Source organism: Epargyreus clarus, unplaced genomic scaffold (assembly GCF_041222505.1).
Source record: "Epargyreus clarus isolate Ecla_fem2 unplaced genomic scaffold, WU_Ecla_fem_2.2 ptg000027l, whole genome shotgun sequence".
NCBI classification, from domain to species: Eukaryota; Metazoa; Arthropoda; class Insecta; order Lepidoptera; family Hesperiidae; genus Epargyreus; species Epargyreus clarus.
The window spans coordinates 13,768,487-13,785,339 of record NW_027332234.1 but is presented as its reverse complement, the minus strand read 5'-3'; the positions used below and the strand labels follow the sequence as shown (position 1 = coordinate 13,785,339).

At 34.4% G+C, this 16,853-nt stretch overlaps 1 protein-coding gene across 1 annotated transcript in view; it reads right to left on the bottom strand.

Annotated features, from left to right (window-relative positions):
* Positions 1-932: 932 nt before the first annotated feature.
* Shaw (Shaker cognate w) overlaps positions 933-16,853 on the bottom strand; it is a 28,332-nt gene continuing 12,411 nt past the window's right edge. The window contains exons 3-8 of the mRNA XM_073088823.1: positions 16,367-16,484; positions 10,768-10,962; positions 8,635-9,315; positions 8,243-8,378; positions 7,346-7,471; positions 933-4,774 (exon numbers count right to left, since the gene is read on the bottom strand). Of these exons, the coding sequence (XP_072944924.1) occupies positions 4,377-4,774; positions 7,346-7,471; positions 8,243-8,378; positions 8,635-9,315; positions 10,768-10,962; positions 16,367-16,484 (1,654 nt within the window). The 3' untranslated portion in view covers positions 933-4,376. The remainder of the gene's footprint in view (positions 4,775-7,345; positions 7,472-8,242; positions 8,379-8,634; positions 9,316-10,767; positions 10,963-16,366; positions 16,485-16,853) is intronic.

Genomic DNA, 16,853 nt, shown 5'->3' with positions numbered 1-16,853 from the left:
AAGTGGCTGTAACAGATATTATATTAGTCATACATTAGACATTGATCTCTTCACATATCTATAGGAAGCTTGGAGAATATTCCATCACGTTAGCACGGATAACAGGTTACGGAGTATTGGTGGTGAATGTTTTGAAACCGCTCATAGGTCTGGCAAGCTTTGCCGTCTGGTATCCGATGATAACAACGGGTACCGATAGCTTAACCTGTCCTTCAAAGTAAGCATGTTGAACCCATCTAGTTCCAGACCACACCTAACATTGCTTCACTTTGTTGATTGGTCATAATCTACACCAATTACGAGATTATACGCACTTTCTAGTTGATTTTTAAAGGATGAGAGATGGATCTTTGATATAGACCATATTGGTAGGTTATTTAGTTTAGTTCATATGTATTTTATATCAATAATTACAGTTACATTTTATATTTATTTAATATACATTTAATTATAATTACGTATCCAACATGATTATATATTACTGGACATTTAGGATAAGTTAACAATGAGTGTATATTATGTGGTTAATGGGTTATATCAAGTAATAATTTATTACTATCTACCCTTAACTATTAAATATAATTATTATCTATATTTATACACGTATAAAAATAATGTAACACCAAGAATGAAAGAGTGCGAATGATATGTGTCTAGTGATTATATTCGAATTTTTGAGATATAAAATTGTTAACGCTAATATTTTATTTACAATTCATGAAGTTAAGTATAGTATTGATTATTAAAAGTAACAGAAAAGGCTTATTTTGTTTTTAAGTCAAATAATCTATTGAAACGTGACTTTGAAAATATTATCAAGGTATAGTATAGTACTTAATACGATACGATAACGTAACGTGCCGCGATACGACGTCGTATCGTATGTGTGTATGGATCTTAGCCGATACCCTCTTGATAGAAGAGTTTGTTAGAAACTTTCCTGTCGCGCGGGTTTACGCCCGCACGCGGGTCACATGCGTCCTAACATTTCGTAGATACTTATCCTGTCTTGCGCGGGAAACGCCCGCATTTCGCGAAGAGATTGCAGGGAATTACGCACATAACTGCATATGACACACGTGCGGGCGTAGACCTGCGAGACAAGAATAAGGTAATTTGCAATAATTATAACCCATATTCGTCTAATTATCAAAACATGATCCAACCCAAAAGAGAATATTATATGTTGCTTCAGGATAGTTGTAGATATGTAAAACTAGAGCCAAGTTTGAATGTAACATGTTATTGTATTTATTTAACATGTTTGATATTTTATGAGTAAATTAGCAACTTGAATATAACAATGGACTGCAATTACCATTTATGGCTTAAACAAAAGTTTTAATAATCTCATAGACAGAGGATGTTTAACATTTAAAGTTAGAAGTCTGTGAATATTACTGGCATTTTTGTTCGTAAACGAACTAATTCATTCCAATGCGTTTTTTTTTGGAGATGGGTTAATTGGGATGGTTGATTTTGTAACAGAGGATACTATTTTTTCATTTTCTTGTTTAAAAACTAATAAATCAACATAACATTGCTTTCGACTACTTGCTCGAAGTCTTTGCAATAAGTCACTTGTCTAATAAAACAGTTTATTAATCTATAGTATCCAATTCCGAGGAGCGTAACTTTATCCAACCGCATCTAACTAACAACAGAACCACATTTAACTAAGTGAATTAACTTATTCCGTCCTCGTTGACCCAAAAACCTGGACGTCTATTTCTGTCTACCCCACACAAATGGGCAATGCTTTAAAGGGCAGAACTGGTCATAATGACGTGAATTCACGACACTCAACCCGTCCGAAGCTGTCAACTGCGCTCGACAAGCCCGTGAATTGTCGGTTAGGGTTTGACCTCACTGAGCGGCACTTTGAGGGACCCACCTACTTACAAATGTCTCTCTGGGGATATCTCGTACAAACACGCTTTGTCCGGGCTAATGGGGAGTGGCCTTTCGTTTGGTAGATGATCTACGTGCGTATTGTTCTGATAGTCGAAGCTATTTTCACTGCGTATTGTGTGACTTCAAATAATCAGAAATAATTATGTGTCGAAATGATAACTCCGCGATGAGGTAGATTTTGATAGGATTCAAGAAGTATTTGGCTTATAAGATTAAAAAATACAAAAACAATAAAAATCGGTAGAGATTCAAACGAAGAGGGTAGAGGTAGAGACTCTTAACTCTAGCAATACCAACGCACCTCAAGATCGGGAGATGTGGGTTCCACGTGAATAAGTTGGGTTCAACCCTGACTGTTCATCTACTGAATGGATCGGTATTTGAATGGTTGTAATTACTTCTGCCGTTCTTCTAACTTTCATGGATTTAAATGATAGAGCGACCTTCGTGAGACGGATCAAAATTATGTCACTGCGATTCACTGTCATTACTAAAGCCATTAGTTCTAAATTCATATCTAATGATCCCAGATGTTAGAAGTTACGACTGCGCATATTATCTTATTTATTTATCACTTTGCTAAATTAAATTGACGGAGAATCGTGAGAGAAAGTTTGAGAATTTTGTGAAATATATAAACGACTTTGAAATAATTGATCAAGAAAGGGAAATTGAACGATAAAACTGATGTAGAAGTTAATATTTATTATTTGTTATTATTAAACAAGACATTTAATAATAACAAATTGTCGCGATAGTACAACATTCATTCAACAGAAATATTCATAACTTCTGTAGTTGAAAGCAATGATTATGTCAAAAAGGAGAAAATATATTCTCAAATACGAAATGCCTACATGACAACACACAAGCAGTAAATCTGAGAATAAGTATTAACGTCTATACAAGATTACGAATATGGTATCCACGAATGCGTACATTATGTCAATGTTACAATGAATTACACTAAATTACAACTATTTGCTAATATACAGTTAAGTACTAAGTTGAGATTTATTTGTGATAACTTATTTTCGAAGAAATATTTTCATTTACGCTGAGAATGTTAAATTAGTAGTCCAATATTAGCTGGATAATAATATGAGGGACGAAATACTAAATCAACTTAGAGCCGTTACCAAAAGAGCTAGCAATAAGAAGAATGTAATAGAAAATTTAAAGATTCAATCAAGTATATTTCAAGTAAGATTCTTATTCAAATAACTTGACAAAAAATGTAAAGATTAATCCGATAATAATGTTCGTATCAAAATCAAATCTCAACTCGCAGTAACTGTAAGCGGACACATGTAAGTGTTATAAAATATATCAATAGTGCTTAAAACACTAGCTTAGACCTTATCCCTATCACGGCCCCTATCGTTTGATATAACAAGATCCTTCATTTCGTTAATAACAATCATTTTATACCCAACACTGTTTGCGAAGGCTTACATTTTTCTCTTTGTAGAGGGACTGCCAGTAGGTACTTAATATTCAATATTTCAAAGAGCTTTGCGACGACGAACATCGCTGATGAGGCAAGAGATTAATTTTCTGTTTACGTTTGAAAACATCGTGAATGGGAGAACAAAATTATACTTGTGATTAAAATTGGACGAAATCACTGAACTAGTATATTTTGGAAGTTACATTAATACTTTGGCTAGTATTATTCAAATGTCATTTTGAAAAGCTTGTTTTTTACTAGCATATTGGAAATTGGAAAATAGTGCAATCCTCTTTATGGATGAGTTATATATTTACTTATAAGAGCGAATAAGACTAAGTGATATATATAGTTGCATTAACAAAAAAACTCCAGAAACAAATATATCTCTACAAAACTCAACCCTATAGGCTAATAACATATAGCAAGATGAGAATGTAACTGCTGAGCTTTAAAAAAATGATTACATTACAGCGTTCAGACAGAATTCTACAAAAATGTCGGAGAGTTATATTTTTACTATTGACTTTGTTGAACAAAACAAAATTCATCGACGAAGCTAAAACGTCCAATTTTGAAATAAAAACCAACAATAACTGGCTCATCGCTAGGTTCATTCATTCATTCGCCATTTGTAATATTGCTTACTAATTTCGCTTTTCATATCGTCCCATTGTTGTCATGTTATGAAAGAAATTATTAATAACACGCCATAGTAAACACGGAAAACATTCTTAGTTCTATTGGTCTCGTTGATAAAATTTTAGCAATATCATTATTTATTCGTTTTATCAATTTGTCCTACCGTGATCGAGAAACGAATTGTATTTAACAAGACATAGGAAAAATATGAAATGTCTTTACACAAAGAACTTTCCAAACAGTTATTTTCACATTCCATAATATTACATCTCTGTATGCAACAGTTTGACTATCTAGTAAATTAGTTTGTTTCTCGTCGACGATAGAACAAATACCTTAACCATAACTTACATGACAAGTGCCGTCGCTGTTATGTCGATGCAGATGATTTACGTTTCTCTACCTTGTTGTCTCTAAGTTTAGTTTCGTCAAGTGATTCTATCTTATGATCCCTTAGTAATGGTGTTTTCGCGTCCGTTTTATCCTCTATCTTGTCGATGTACCTTTCGTTTTTATAATTGTTAACCTTTATCGTATTATCACTTTTAATGGAATCGTGTCGGCTGGAGCTTTTACTGTCTTCTTTACTCTCAGTCTTTTCTTCAAACTTCTCGCTGTGGTACGCCATGTTGTCGAAGCACTGGGTTGGAACAATGTTCATGGACTTCATCATAGGGAGGGCAATGGCTAGAGCGGGACTCATGTCGCGAGGGCTCGGAGTGAGGCGCGTGGTGACAGATAAATCCATCCCTGGCATTAGGGTTGCGACTGTCGGAAAAAATAGGATATGAGTATAGATACAAAGATTTTGGTAAAATAGAGCGCCCTGTTAAGTTTTATATTACACCTCGTTGAAGAACGGTAAATTTTGAGTGAAATCTTTTACAGATTTCAATATGTGCATGTTTAATGTTATTGTTTGTTGTTTGTTGTAATTCTATTTATGATCAGTGTTTCATGTTTAATATTACCAATTGCAACCCACAGAGCGTTCCATATTTTGATAAACATTTATAAGGAAATTGAAATAAAATACATGCAGTTAGCATTCCCGGTATAAATAATGTAATGAGTGTAGTTAGCGTTTGTAGAATGAATATTAAAAATACTTATGTAACAACTCGTAAATAAGAAAATCTCGACATACACGACACAAAAACAACTTTTATAATACGACACTATTATGTTATCTAGAATGCAATTCAAACACTCAAAACATCGACAAGAGTACAGAAATAAAACTTTCACATGACGAACATTTAGTAAAAATTGACAAATACAAATGATATCGCATAAACAAAAGATAGCCAACAAGTGTTTTATGACTGTTTTCCCAAAAAGCCAGATGAATGAAGTTAAGAATAAACCAAACTTCTTGTTTTTCAATGTAGATAAAATTTCAGTTCTTAAATTCTTTGCTTACTTCATTCTGGCGGTACAAGTCATAAAGTACACAAAAAATGATATTTTTGCTATTAGAAATGTTAGTGTGTTGAAATGTAAGGGTATTCAGTATAAGCAACTGTGTATTTTTATTTATATGAAGCGTTACAAACTGTTAATTTTACAACAAAAATGTTACGCATTATACCAAAACAATTAATTAGTGAGAATTCTTTTGAAAATTTGAAGTGTACCGGTGTAGAATTTTGTATTTTTGCCGCTTCTGGTGTCGAGTTATTTATAATTGTTGTGTAGTGGTGATTACCTGAAAACGCTTAAAATATCAGCATATTGTACTGATCGGGAAATTAAATGTGGAGGCGCTAAAGAAAAATACACATAGACACATTAAACAAATAGTCTGTAGAATGAATTCGGCGATGGTAGTGAATTGTAGCAGTGTTCTTCTAAAGACTTTTCTCATGCTTGGTTTGTTAATGAGTTTCTAATGAAAAAAGTCCATAGAAATGTTGATGGTTAGTAAAAATTCGAATTGATAAATAATTTATACATCGATTATAAGGTTATCTACGACAACATCCACGGGGAGCAAGCAGCCAAGCAACTAACTAATGACAGGGCCCCACACAATATTGAAACTTTTCTCGAACCTTCCTCTATTATCGATGAGGCTATGGGACCTACACGTTGACTCCACGTGCTGCTTGAAGATGTCGTTAGTGCAATTTTCTTATTGGATTGGAATGAAATGGCAAACGGGCACATTATCGACAGTAAGTGCCAATGTTCACTACGTTCATGACCAATCTTTAATGAAGCGACTTCATCAACGGTTAGTCACAAACGCATTGCCACTTCCTCAGGACTAGGTAGGCCTGTTATGCCTTCCGCACTGGCTCGCACCAATGTGCATAACTGTGTGAATAATGATTTCGATTGAGTGATTAATATTTATGTTGCATTCCTGTAAGCTAATTCCGTTTGTGCAGGCGACATAGAAGCCCGTTCCTGGAGCCAGCCATTTAAGTGTCGCTTTTTAAAGCATGTTTAAATTTTTTCTTTTGCAGTTGTTTGGTGTTGTTTGGATCATAGCCTCAAGCTCGCTACGATCACCATCTGTGGAGGATTACATTGCATAAGCTGTTAGTAGGGCGAGTACCTAATATTATTATACAGTTACTGTTATTGGCATCCATTTCTGAAGATGTATCATCGACATTTTTTCTTAATTATTACTTAAGTATTAAAGAACATCAAAATCTAGTAAATTATGTTATGTTATACTTAGCAGTTTTTGAAAAAATATACCGTTTTCTTAGAGATTACAGGTAAAACTTTCCGACTAAAACCAATATTACAAATATATGAATAAATATAAAGTAAGTTTTCAGAAATACACTTATTATACATGTCGATGTAATTATCTTCATTTATAGTTCGATAATAAGATGTGTGTTAGAAAATAACTTTAGTAATGCCAAGTTATTTCAACTTTTATATGAAGATTATTAGTGATTAGATTTAATGAATATGTCTTATATTAGTACTTAATTTTTTAATACATTTATTAGTTTGTAAGTTATGAAACAGAATGCCAATATTTATATGTAATGTTTTATACGCTAGTGATTTACAATGTATCGTTAAAGTGCTCTGCTACAAGTGATACTAACAAACATCTGTAATCTGTTTCATTTATTTAATTTATGTAGAATTCAGTCGCCTTCTAATTCCAGCTCTTATTACTAAACATGTTGTTTTAGAAATGAAAGCCATTATATAATATTGACATAGATATTCATAGACGCTTAGGTCAGTAAATAACAATTTATTTAAGATATTCAAATTGTCCAACATAATATTTGATTTAGACATAATTTTTGCACCTAAAATCTAGAATCATTATAAATCATGATGTCTTTACTACTGTCTTACCCATGTTAGGTCCCATCATATCCTTAGGATGGTTCGTTTTTATTGCGTTCATTCTACGATTGACTGCCTGGGGTCCCATTCCCGGCGCTAACGGTCCCGCGGGAGCCCCCGGTACTCCTGGCGCACCTGTTAATAAATATAGAGTTATAATAATATCAAGCTATCAGGATATGGCGGTTGCTTGGCTTCATAAAATTTATTAGCTTTCGAAGCTTAAGATCCTAGGAATTCCTAAATTATACTTGTTAAGCAATCTACAAATAAATAAAATTAATTAGAGCTAATGAAGTCATACGGAGTGTTACAAGGAATCGTTCTGAGACCTTATACTTTAATACTACATTACTATGTTTAAAAGCGTATGACATATATTTATAATACATGTTTAATGATTATTGTTAAGTTTATGGTTAATAAAGTTAATTTAATTTAATGGTAATATAATCTATTAGCAATGTTTTCACGTACACTTATTCAAATTCTACTAGGTAACTCACAATCTCTCTCATTTTATTGCGCTTACCTTTATTGCTTAGATTTTATCTCACGTAGAGACCATCCATTTAGAAAAAGAGAAAAGACATTCAGTCTAAGTAACATTAAGGCTTATTTGTCGAGATTAGCTAAAATCATTTGAATATTTGCATAATGGTTGGAGGGAGGAAAATATTTTCATATTTATGATGTAGGCGAGTAATAAATATGTTTAATTATTCACTTTTAGGTTTATTGTGTTAAAAGGGGTAACAATAGGTAAAATAAATATCTAGATTCCGAAGATAATGTGTATCATCGGAATCTAGATATTTATTTTATATAAATCTTATACATATAACGTTAATTTATGTGTTCTAAGATGTTGATTATGTTTTATTTTACAGATTTTATTGAACTTACGAAGAGGAGGTCTTGCCGGCTCCACATTGATGACTCTTCGCCGCTTCTTGGGCAGTTTCGCCCTCGCTTGTGTGTGTGAATAATACATCGCAAAGTTGGACACTATGACGGGCACCGGCAGCGCTATCGTGAGTACCTGTTTTCACAAAGAAATTGAGAACTATGTGTTTATCTATTAACTTTTGCCTACATACGGCAATAACGGACATAAAACAGTTAAGAGTATACCTTTGTTTATTCTAAAAATTGTAAAAAGTCGGTCTCTTTATAAATAATGTACGATATGAAGGACTTTTTCAATATTATTTAATTTTGTATGCTAATAATACCAAATTATATGGTAGGTTTAATTAAAATGATGGCACATAAGCAAAAATTACAATCATACTCACACCAGCCAAAGCGCAGAGAGCACCCACGAACATTCCGACGTAGGTCTTCGGAGCCATGTCTCCGTAACCCACCGTCGTCATTGTAACCAATGCCCACCATAATCCCAAGGGTATGCTATTGAAGTCATTATGTGGATTCGTTTGAATCCTCTCAGCATAATACACCAGACTTGCAAATATTACTATACCAAGTACTAAGAAAAATACTAATAGCGTTAGCTCCTTGGCTGACGCTCGGAAAGTCTGGATCAAAATCTTGAGACCAGAGGAATGTCTCGTCAGTTTGAAGAGTCTCATTATTCTTATAATGGAGAAGAACTCTAAAATGTCCGCGTTCTCGACGTGAGAAGCGTACTTCTGGAGAATGAGATCGATGTAGAAGCTCATAGTGGCGATGTAATCAATGATGTTCACCGAGGACTTGATGAACTCACACTTGTTTGGGGAAGATATGAACCTCACGAGGATCTCTAAGGTGAACCACGCGTTACAAACGCACTCAATGTAGAAAAAAGCTATGTGGGCGTTTGTTTGCACTTTGTCCAACGCCCAACTTTGGGTCTGATTTGCTGTCGTTACTGTATAGTTCCGTATAACAGGCACTCGCATATCCGGATGGGTCTTCAGACAAAACGATATAATGGATACGCATATAAAAAAGACAGATATCACCCCGATTATCTGAAAAAGAAGAATTGATTAATTGAAAAAATACATCTTCTGTATAAAGTACATGATAAATTAAAATATCTATTTATCTGTTGCGAAAAGTTAATGTAAATAAAACTTTTTTGAGACAAACAATCACAGCTGAATTGGAAATGTTGACGTAAGACATAAAAAAGTACTAGGAAGCACTCTTTGTACGCAAATTTTACTGTTAAGCGTAAAATAAGAACCTTTTAACCCCATCATACTATGAAAACAGGAGCCTTGGGCCGTAAAACAATTCAATTAGCACAAATTTGAATTTAAAAGCCGGGACTAAAGAAACCCTCTGGATTGATGTTCCATTAACACAACAGAGTCAAAGGATTACATCGTAGTTAACATTTCAAATATTACTGGTTATTCTGAGTATTTTCATACAAAATGAATTCATTCATTTTCAACTTAAATTTCATTCGTACGGATATATCATGATTTTGAATGTTATTTTTGAAGCTAATTTTCCATTCTAGATCAAATAGAAAACGTTATTTATGTACCACCTACAGCTACTGAAATAAACGTCTGCATTGATCAGAACTTACGATAATAAATTATAAATGGATTGTGTTACACATTCTCGTCAGGGACAAAAATATCCCGTTCACTATTATTAGGTAAAGTTTTATTAGTGTTTGTTCCATTGCTATTTCTATTAAGTTCAGCGTATCGTGATTCATTATTGACTCTGCTAACTCAGAGCTCGCTAAAGCTAATTAGAGTCGATTAGATCATTTAACAAATACGGTACGAAGTAATGAACAAGTAATAAAGTTCCAAGGCGATCATTATTTTCCCCTAGCATTTTTTTGTCTCGGTTCATTTTGTGACAAAGCGGATACAAGGAAAGCCGCTTTAATATAATTTCCAGTGAATATTTTAGTAATGAAAGAAAAGACAGCAATAATCATAACTCTGTATTGATAATTTCATTTTCCAACAAAATGACACATTTTTTCTCAATAACAATGTCGTAAATTTGAAACATTATTATGAAATCACTTTGAGTTTTGGTTCAACACCAAATAACCTTTCAAAGTAAATACTAATTTACTTTGAAAGGAATTTTTGAATATTTTAAGAATTTTTTTTTTCAAATAAAAATTAAGAAACTGGTTGCTATTTTGCAGCTGATGTTTCTCCTACACAGGAGACCTAGGAACCCTCTGATAAGGTTTGATGACTGTTGTTTAATGTTAATCGTCTCCAATGAATTAATTTCTTCCCTCTTAAATTTAGCCACTATCACCCATTTGACTTCCGACCGCTTCCACCATTTCTCATGTTTCTAGACATAAATCTACTTTGTAGGTCATAAACTACACAAGCCTTGAGGCTATGCGCACCTATAATGATGAATAATCTTTTCCTTCATTTTAACTATAGACAATTCTTCTACTTTCTAAATCCATTAAACATGCTTACCTTAGCAGCATTAGAACTGTAAGGCTCGTCAAACAGTGACCACATCTGGGGTTTCAGCTGCTGCCACCAAGAGACGGTGCCGTTGTAGTAGTCTTCTTCGAAGCCGAACTTCCGAGCTACCTCCTCATCAGACGGCTTCTCCGTATCAAGGTCCAGACGGTCCAGGACGGCCAGGGTTTCTTGGGTGTCCCGATGCTATGACATTTAAAATTGAATGAAATTAGTGTCGTTATTTATTGCTTCAATGGTTGTCAACTTTATATAGAACTTTGCAGGAAGTTTTATATCTGCCTTCGCCCTTCAGGTCAAAGATTATTATTAATTCCTAAATGCTATGCCAAAAACCTTTGTCCTTAATAGGCTTGTAAACTCATTTCTGTAACCAATTTCAGCATTCCCATGTATAGCTAGCGGCCAGAGGTACAAAACATTTTGCTTGAACTTTACATTGCCCATCTTTATAAAATGTTGTTAGGAAAAATGTTAAAATTGTTGGAATCCTCTGCGAAGGCTTCTAACAAACCGAAATTAGTATTTAGAAACTTCTGGATGTTAGAATTCGGTCACGGCCGGCGGATTTTCTGAGTATAGAATGTTGTATTTAGTTTATTGGACAATAATTGGCTACGATGACTATTTTTAATCAAAGAAAAATCTACTTTTGAAGACTATTACAGTTGCACCTATACCTCAGAACTAAGTTAGGGCGAACTTTTCTATGAAATAAATGTAAACAAGTTTGCCGAAGAACATTCTTCGAGCATGTGCGTTTAATTTCCTGAGAGATTCGCTTTTAGTTAAGTCATACATACAGACATAATGTGATTCTGGACGTCCCAATTATAATAAGAAATCTAGTGTACCGTAGTAAATATATCAGGTCATTTATATAAATATTACATTGAAGGTGGTAGAACCCTTTGTGGTTCGACTTCTATTTCGACCTATTTCTGCCTAATAACAGCAGTTTTAGGCGCTGCTGTGTTCCGTTTTGAAGGGTGTGGTAAGGGAGACATATTTTTCCGAGGCGTTTCAGCTTAGTCCTCAGGGGTAGCGGCATCTGTAGCCGACCTCAGGTAGGAATATCTAATCCTATCCTTGATTACAAATGTCCATGGGCGGCAGTAGCCACTTACCATCAGGTGGACTGCATGCACGTCTCCTACTCCTAAATTATAAAAAAAGAAAATACATTTATCAGTGAACAAAGTCACAGCGAAAGGCTAGTTGAAAACTCAAAAAATATTCCGTGTTACCGTGTCATTTTTAGGTTTCCGTGGGTAATTCGATTCCCGCTCCGCAAAGCCACAAAATATGTACGAACATTAAGCCCCGGGTGACGAAACGTGTAGAAATTAAATTTTTAGCTGTAATAATTCCGTCTGAAAATCGGCAGAGAATTTTAGGGTAACATTTTTATGTTTATTACATTATGCCCTTATTATGAAACAGAACGTTTGGCGTAGAGTGCTAGTTTGAGAAATTAAGCTCTGAATATTAATTAACGCAACTTAGTAGTAATAATCTGGGGGGTCCGAGTCTCGAATAAGTTTTAAAAGAGTATGTACGTATTATAAATTACACCTGTCGTCAGCAATGTCAGCAATCGTCGGCTGCAGTCATCGAAATCAACTGTCATTTGTGCGTAACTTCTTTTATACCAGAAGTGCTGCACCCATGTGTGTCGAATATTAGCGTCCTTAGCTACAAACCAGAATAATGATTCTCCTTTGTCCCCTTAAAACTTAGTGCTAATCCATGTTACTTCCTTTGTAGCGTAAATGTGGCGTTAGTGTATTATGTACCTAAGCTTGAAAATTCAACAGTCAGAAACAGAAATGTTCCTATTTCCTTTCAACATATTAAAACTGCTTAGAAGAACTAAACGTTCTTCTCGTTTTAGCTAATGCAGTTAGCGGGATAGCCCACTGACATAATAAACGACCTCACCCCATTGTTATAGGGACAAAAATGCTTTGCAACACGGAGTATAAACAAAACAGACACTTACTTAGTGAGTAAAAATGTGGTTCATTATGCAAGCTCTATATTTCTGTGCTAACGTCTACGTTCGTTAGCTTAAAATTCATAAGGTACCCAGTAATTAGTCTAGGTACGGGAATTATAAAGAGCTCTTATTTTTAATCAACTTCTGACTATTTTGGCAACCTAAATAACCACTTAAGTAATTGCGGCTGTGTTCGCCGATTTAGTGGTACATTTCTGTGGTAAAATACGGTATATTAAAAAAAAAAACAGCTAACGAACGTATGCCGTGTGTGTACAAAAATTAGAGGTGTTAACAGTACTGTACCCTTAGTTTGAGTTTTTAAGTTTTTACAAAAATGATTGTTTTTGTATTTGTTTACGTATTTGCCCATACATTTCCAATCAGCGCCCCTAGCGGACTATATCAGAATTGATTAAAATATACTTTTTAAAATACGTCTTTATTGTAAGTATATTTTCTGTTATGTACGATAAACTTTTCTTATATAGAATATTTTTTCTTTTTTAACTATAGAAGTTATCTTTTGGTTATAGCTACCCTAAATTACACAGTTTTGGCTTAATTACCGCGTTTGGTAGTGTGTGTTTGTAACCTCAGTAGATTAATAACTTTAATGGAAGCTACCTATCTTCTGAGTTTAATTTCTTAGTCGTCTCCTATTCTTATTAATACCTATATGTTCAAATAACATACGCAAAAATGTTTAAGCAAGTAATAGAGCGTGAAGTCTTGGTGGTAAGTGGCTACACTCGCCTATCGACATCTGGAATCAACCACAAATAAGGAACTATATCAAAAACAGGTGTGGCGATGGTGCCTTTGCATTCGAACCACAAAAGTGTAATTAAGTTTGAGCGTACATCGCAACTATTTTATATAGGTTTTATTTATTTTGGTTAGGTTCAGTTTGCGCATGCTTTGACTTATTTTCCTTGGCGTATTTTTATGAGTTTTATTTTTAAAACTTTTATAATATAACTTTTTATGTTAAATTTACAGCCAGTTTCTGGGTAAGCAAGCGTAACTTGAAATGCAACGTAACGGAACATATTTCGCAGCGCCACTGAGCAATTACTACGATTTCGCTGGCAATTAAATAAATAAGCGATATTTATATTAAAAATTATATCGAAATTAACGCCGTTTTAATACTATTTCATTTTGTTATATAATTGCGGGCGTGACTGTACAACTTTTCTCTCGGTTTGAATGAACACGATTAAAGTATTTGAGTACGGTTAATCTTGTTATTTTTTGGATTTGCTGCGAAGTAGTGAAGTCTGCGCAGTATAGTTTAAGATAGAAACAATACAGTAAGTTCAGTACAGCCTTTTTAAGGATTCTGGAAGACTGATCCGAATTTAAAAACTTAATATGAGTTTGTACGGTTCAAATAAGTATATGAGCTTATATTTGCGCGAAATTTCCGTCATAATAAGAGAGAGAGAGCAATAGTAAGAGTCAGAAAAAAACATAAATGAAAAATTATATATTCGATATCTATTAAATAAAGATAGGTATATTTATTAGTTTAAAATGATGACAACCATTTCAATTACATTCACTCCTTTATAAGTATAAAAACAACCTACTCTTTATGAAAAATCCATGCACTGAGCGAAAAAATCTCCTAGCCGTCTCTCCCAAAGCATTGCTCGCAAAAATACGCTTTTTTACGTCCAATACGATACGAAACTAGCAACGCAACTTCACAAAAACCCAATAGCCGTCCACTCGTGAAGAGAATGTTCCGAATCATAACGTACCGAAATTTAATAACGAAGCAGCCAACTCGGACATGTGCTCGTAAACCGACCGTTCACGAATGAGGAAAGTTGGGGACCCGTAAAAACTTTGACGAGAATATCCGTGACATTGTTTGCATTACATAGTTACTAGTTATAGCCTAGTGGTCATAATTCGTAATGGCGTCGATCAAAGTCGATTCGCGACTGTCAGTCGTGGGGTCCGAGGTTCGAATCCTAAGCACGCTCTATTTTAAAAAGTTACGTGCGAATTACAAATTGATTATCACTTGTTTTCACGGTGATGGAAAATATCGCCAGGTTTCCACCTTACCGAGAGATCATTAAAAAATCATGAAGGTGTGTGAAGTCTACCAAATGGCACTTGGCGCGGTGGACTTTGGCTTAAGTTGAGTGAAGTTTTATTTGAATTAAATTCTTAAAGTCGTTCATAGAACTATAAGGAAATAGATACAGAGATCCATCGTAGTTCATTGGTTCTATTAGTTCGTAAGACTATCTCCAAATAAGGTTAACATAAATACATTACATTCATCACGAGCCTATCCAAAATATTGCTCGTATCGTTACACCATCGCTCACTTAACGATACTTGACGATACTCAACATCACGTAAAAATACTTTACCGATAAAAAGTATTCTCCTTATATTCATCACGATTCTTACCAAAAATATTGTTAGTATTGTTACGCCATCATCACCATCAAAGATACTCGGCGGTTCTTAACGTCACAAGAAATCCTAACGCGATAAAAATATGTTTTTAAGTTATATTCATCGTTAGTCTTCCCAAATACTCGTATATTGTGTCTCGAATCGTTACGCTCTCACCCGCTCAAATACTTATTATCACGAATATCCTTCTAGCGATAAAAAGTCAGTACACATTATATTCATCGAGTCTTTCCCACTATATTGTTGGGATCGTTATGCCATCACCCGCAAAGATAATCTGCGATACTCAACGTCACGAAAAAATACTCTGACGATAAAAAGTCAGTACTCATTATATTTACCGCGAGTTTCCAAATGTATTGCTGGGATCGTTATGCGATCGCTCAACGATACTCAGCGATATTCAACGGTCGTCGTGATGAGCGTAACGATAACGGTTTTCGCAAATGAGATCTCACTACATTTTCGTAACGATATTACACAACTGCTGCTTTTATTAGTTTTATTCCAATGTTTGTTTTCGTTTCTGTGTTTGTCTTATTTTATTATTAGCGAAATGAAAACAGCTGTTCATTGTTTGTACGCCTCATAACACGGACTGTTTGGGGCAGTGCTCTACTCTCAACGTATTTAAAAATGCTATAGTTGCTTAATTTTAAGAAATACCGAGTACCTACCAACAAGACCTATTTCTAGTGAAGCATTTCTTGGCTTTCGGTGGAAGGGTTTGGGTGCCGCCTGACTTATAAGGCGAGCAACTAAAAAGTAGAAAATAATTTTCAATCTAGGAATCAATTAAGGAACAGTAAATTGTATAATTGTAAAAAAGCGTGGGGTGCTTTTCGAAAATTGATACTTTTTAGTTGATTTTATCATAAAAGCGTGTTTTTTAGTTTTTTGAACTATATTTATTAACTTTCGTAGCTGCTGTTATTCATTTTCGTGATTGTAATCGAACTCGAATGTATTATCGTTTTCATAGCGCGTTTGTTAAATTGTGAATAATTGTAAAGTTTTCGTTTTTTGTTGAGTTTGTTAAAGTTTTTGTTTCTTGTTAATTTTGCCAGTGACATTTGTTTGTTTACACTTTCGACACCTTATTATGAATCAGACTATAGTTCAATGGTAAAATATAATAATACATACCTGTGTATACGTCATCCAGCAGCATGGCTCCACCTGGTTGGCGTCGAGTCCCCAGAACTCCAGCTCCTCTTCGAAGAGAGGCCCGCAGACGTCTGTGGGGTAGTGGAGCTTGCCCGTCCTGTATAAAGAAAACAATGATAATTAACATTCTTTTAAATAATAATAATGATTACTTAAATATGTAATACACATTTCCTTGTTCGAACTGTGCGGCATTTAGTAAGGCAGAGGAACTTAAACGAGGCGATTTAATTTAGTCATCTGTACCCTTACCATTAGTTTTTACGTTTTGACAAATATGACTGTTTTGGTATTTGTTTACATATTTGCACATACTATTTCCAATCAGCGTCCCTAGCGGATTATATCAGAACTAGGAAATCGTATGGGCCAATACGTAAACAAATACCAAAACAGTCATATTTGTCGAATCGTAAAAACTCATGGTAAGGGTACTGTAGACTGTTTAATATTTCTGTCACTAAGA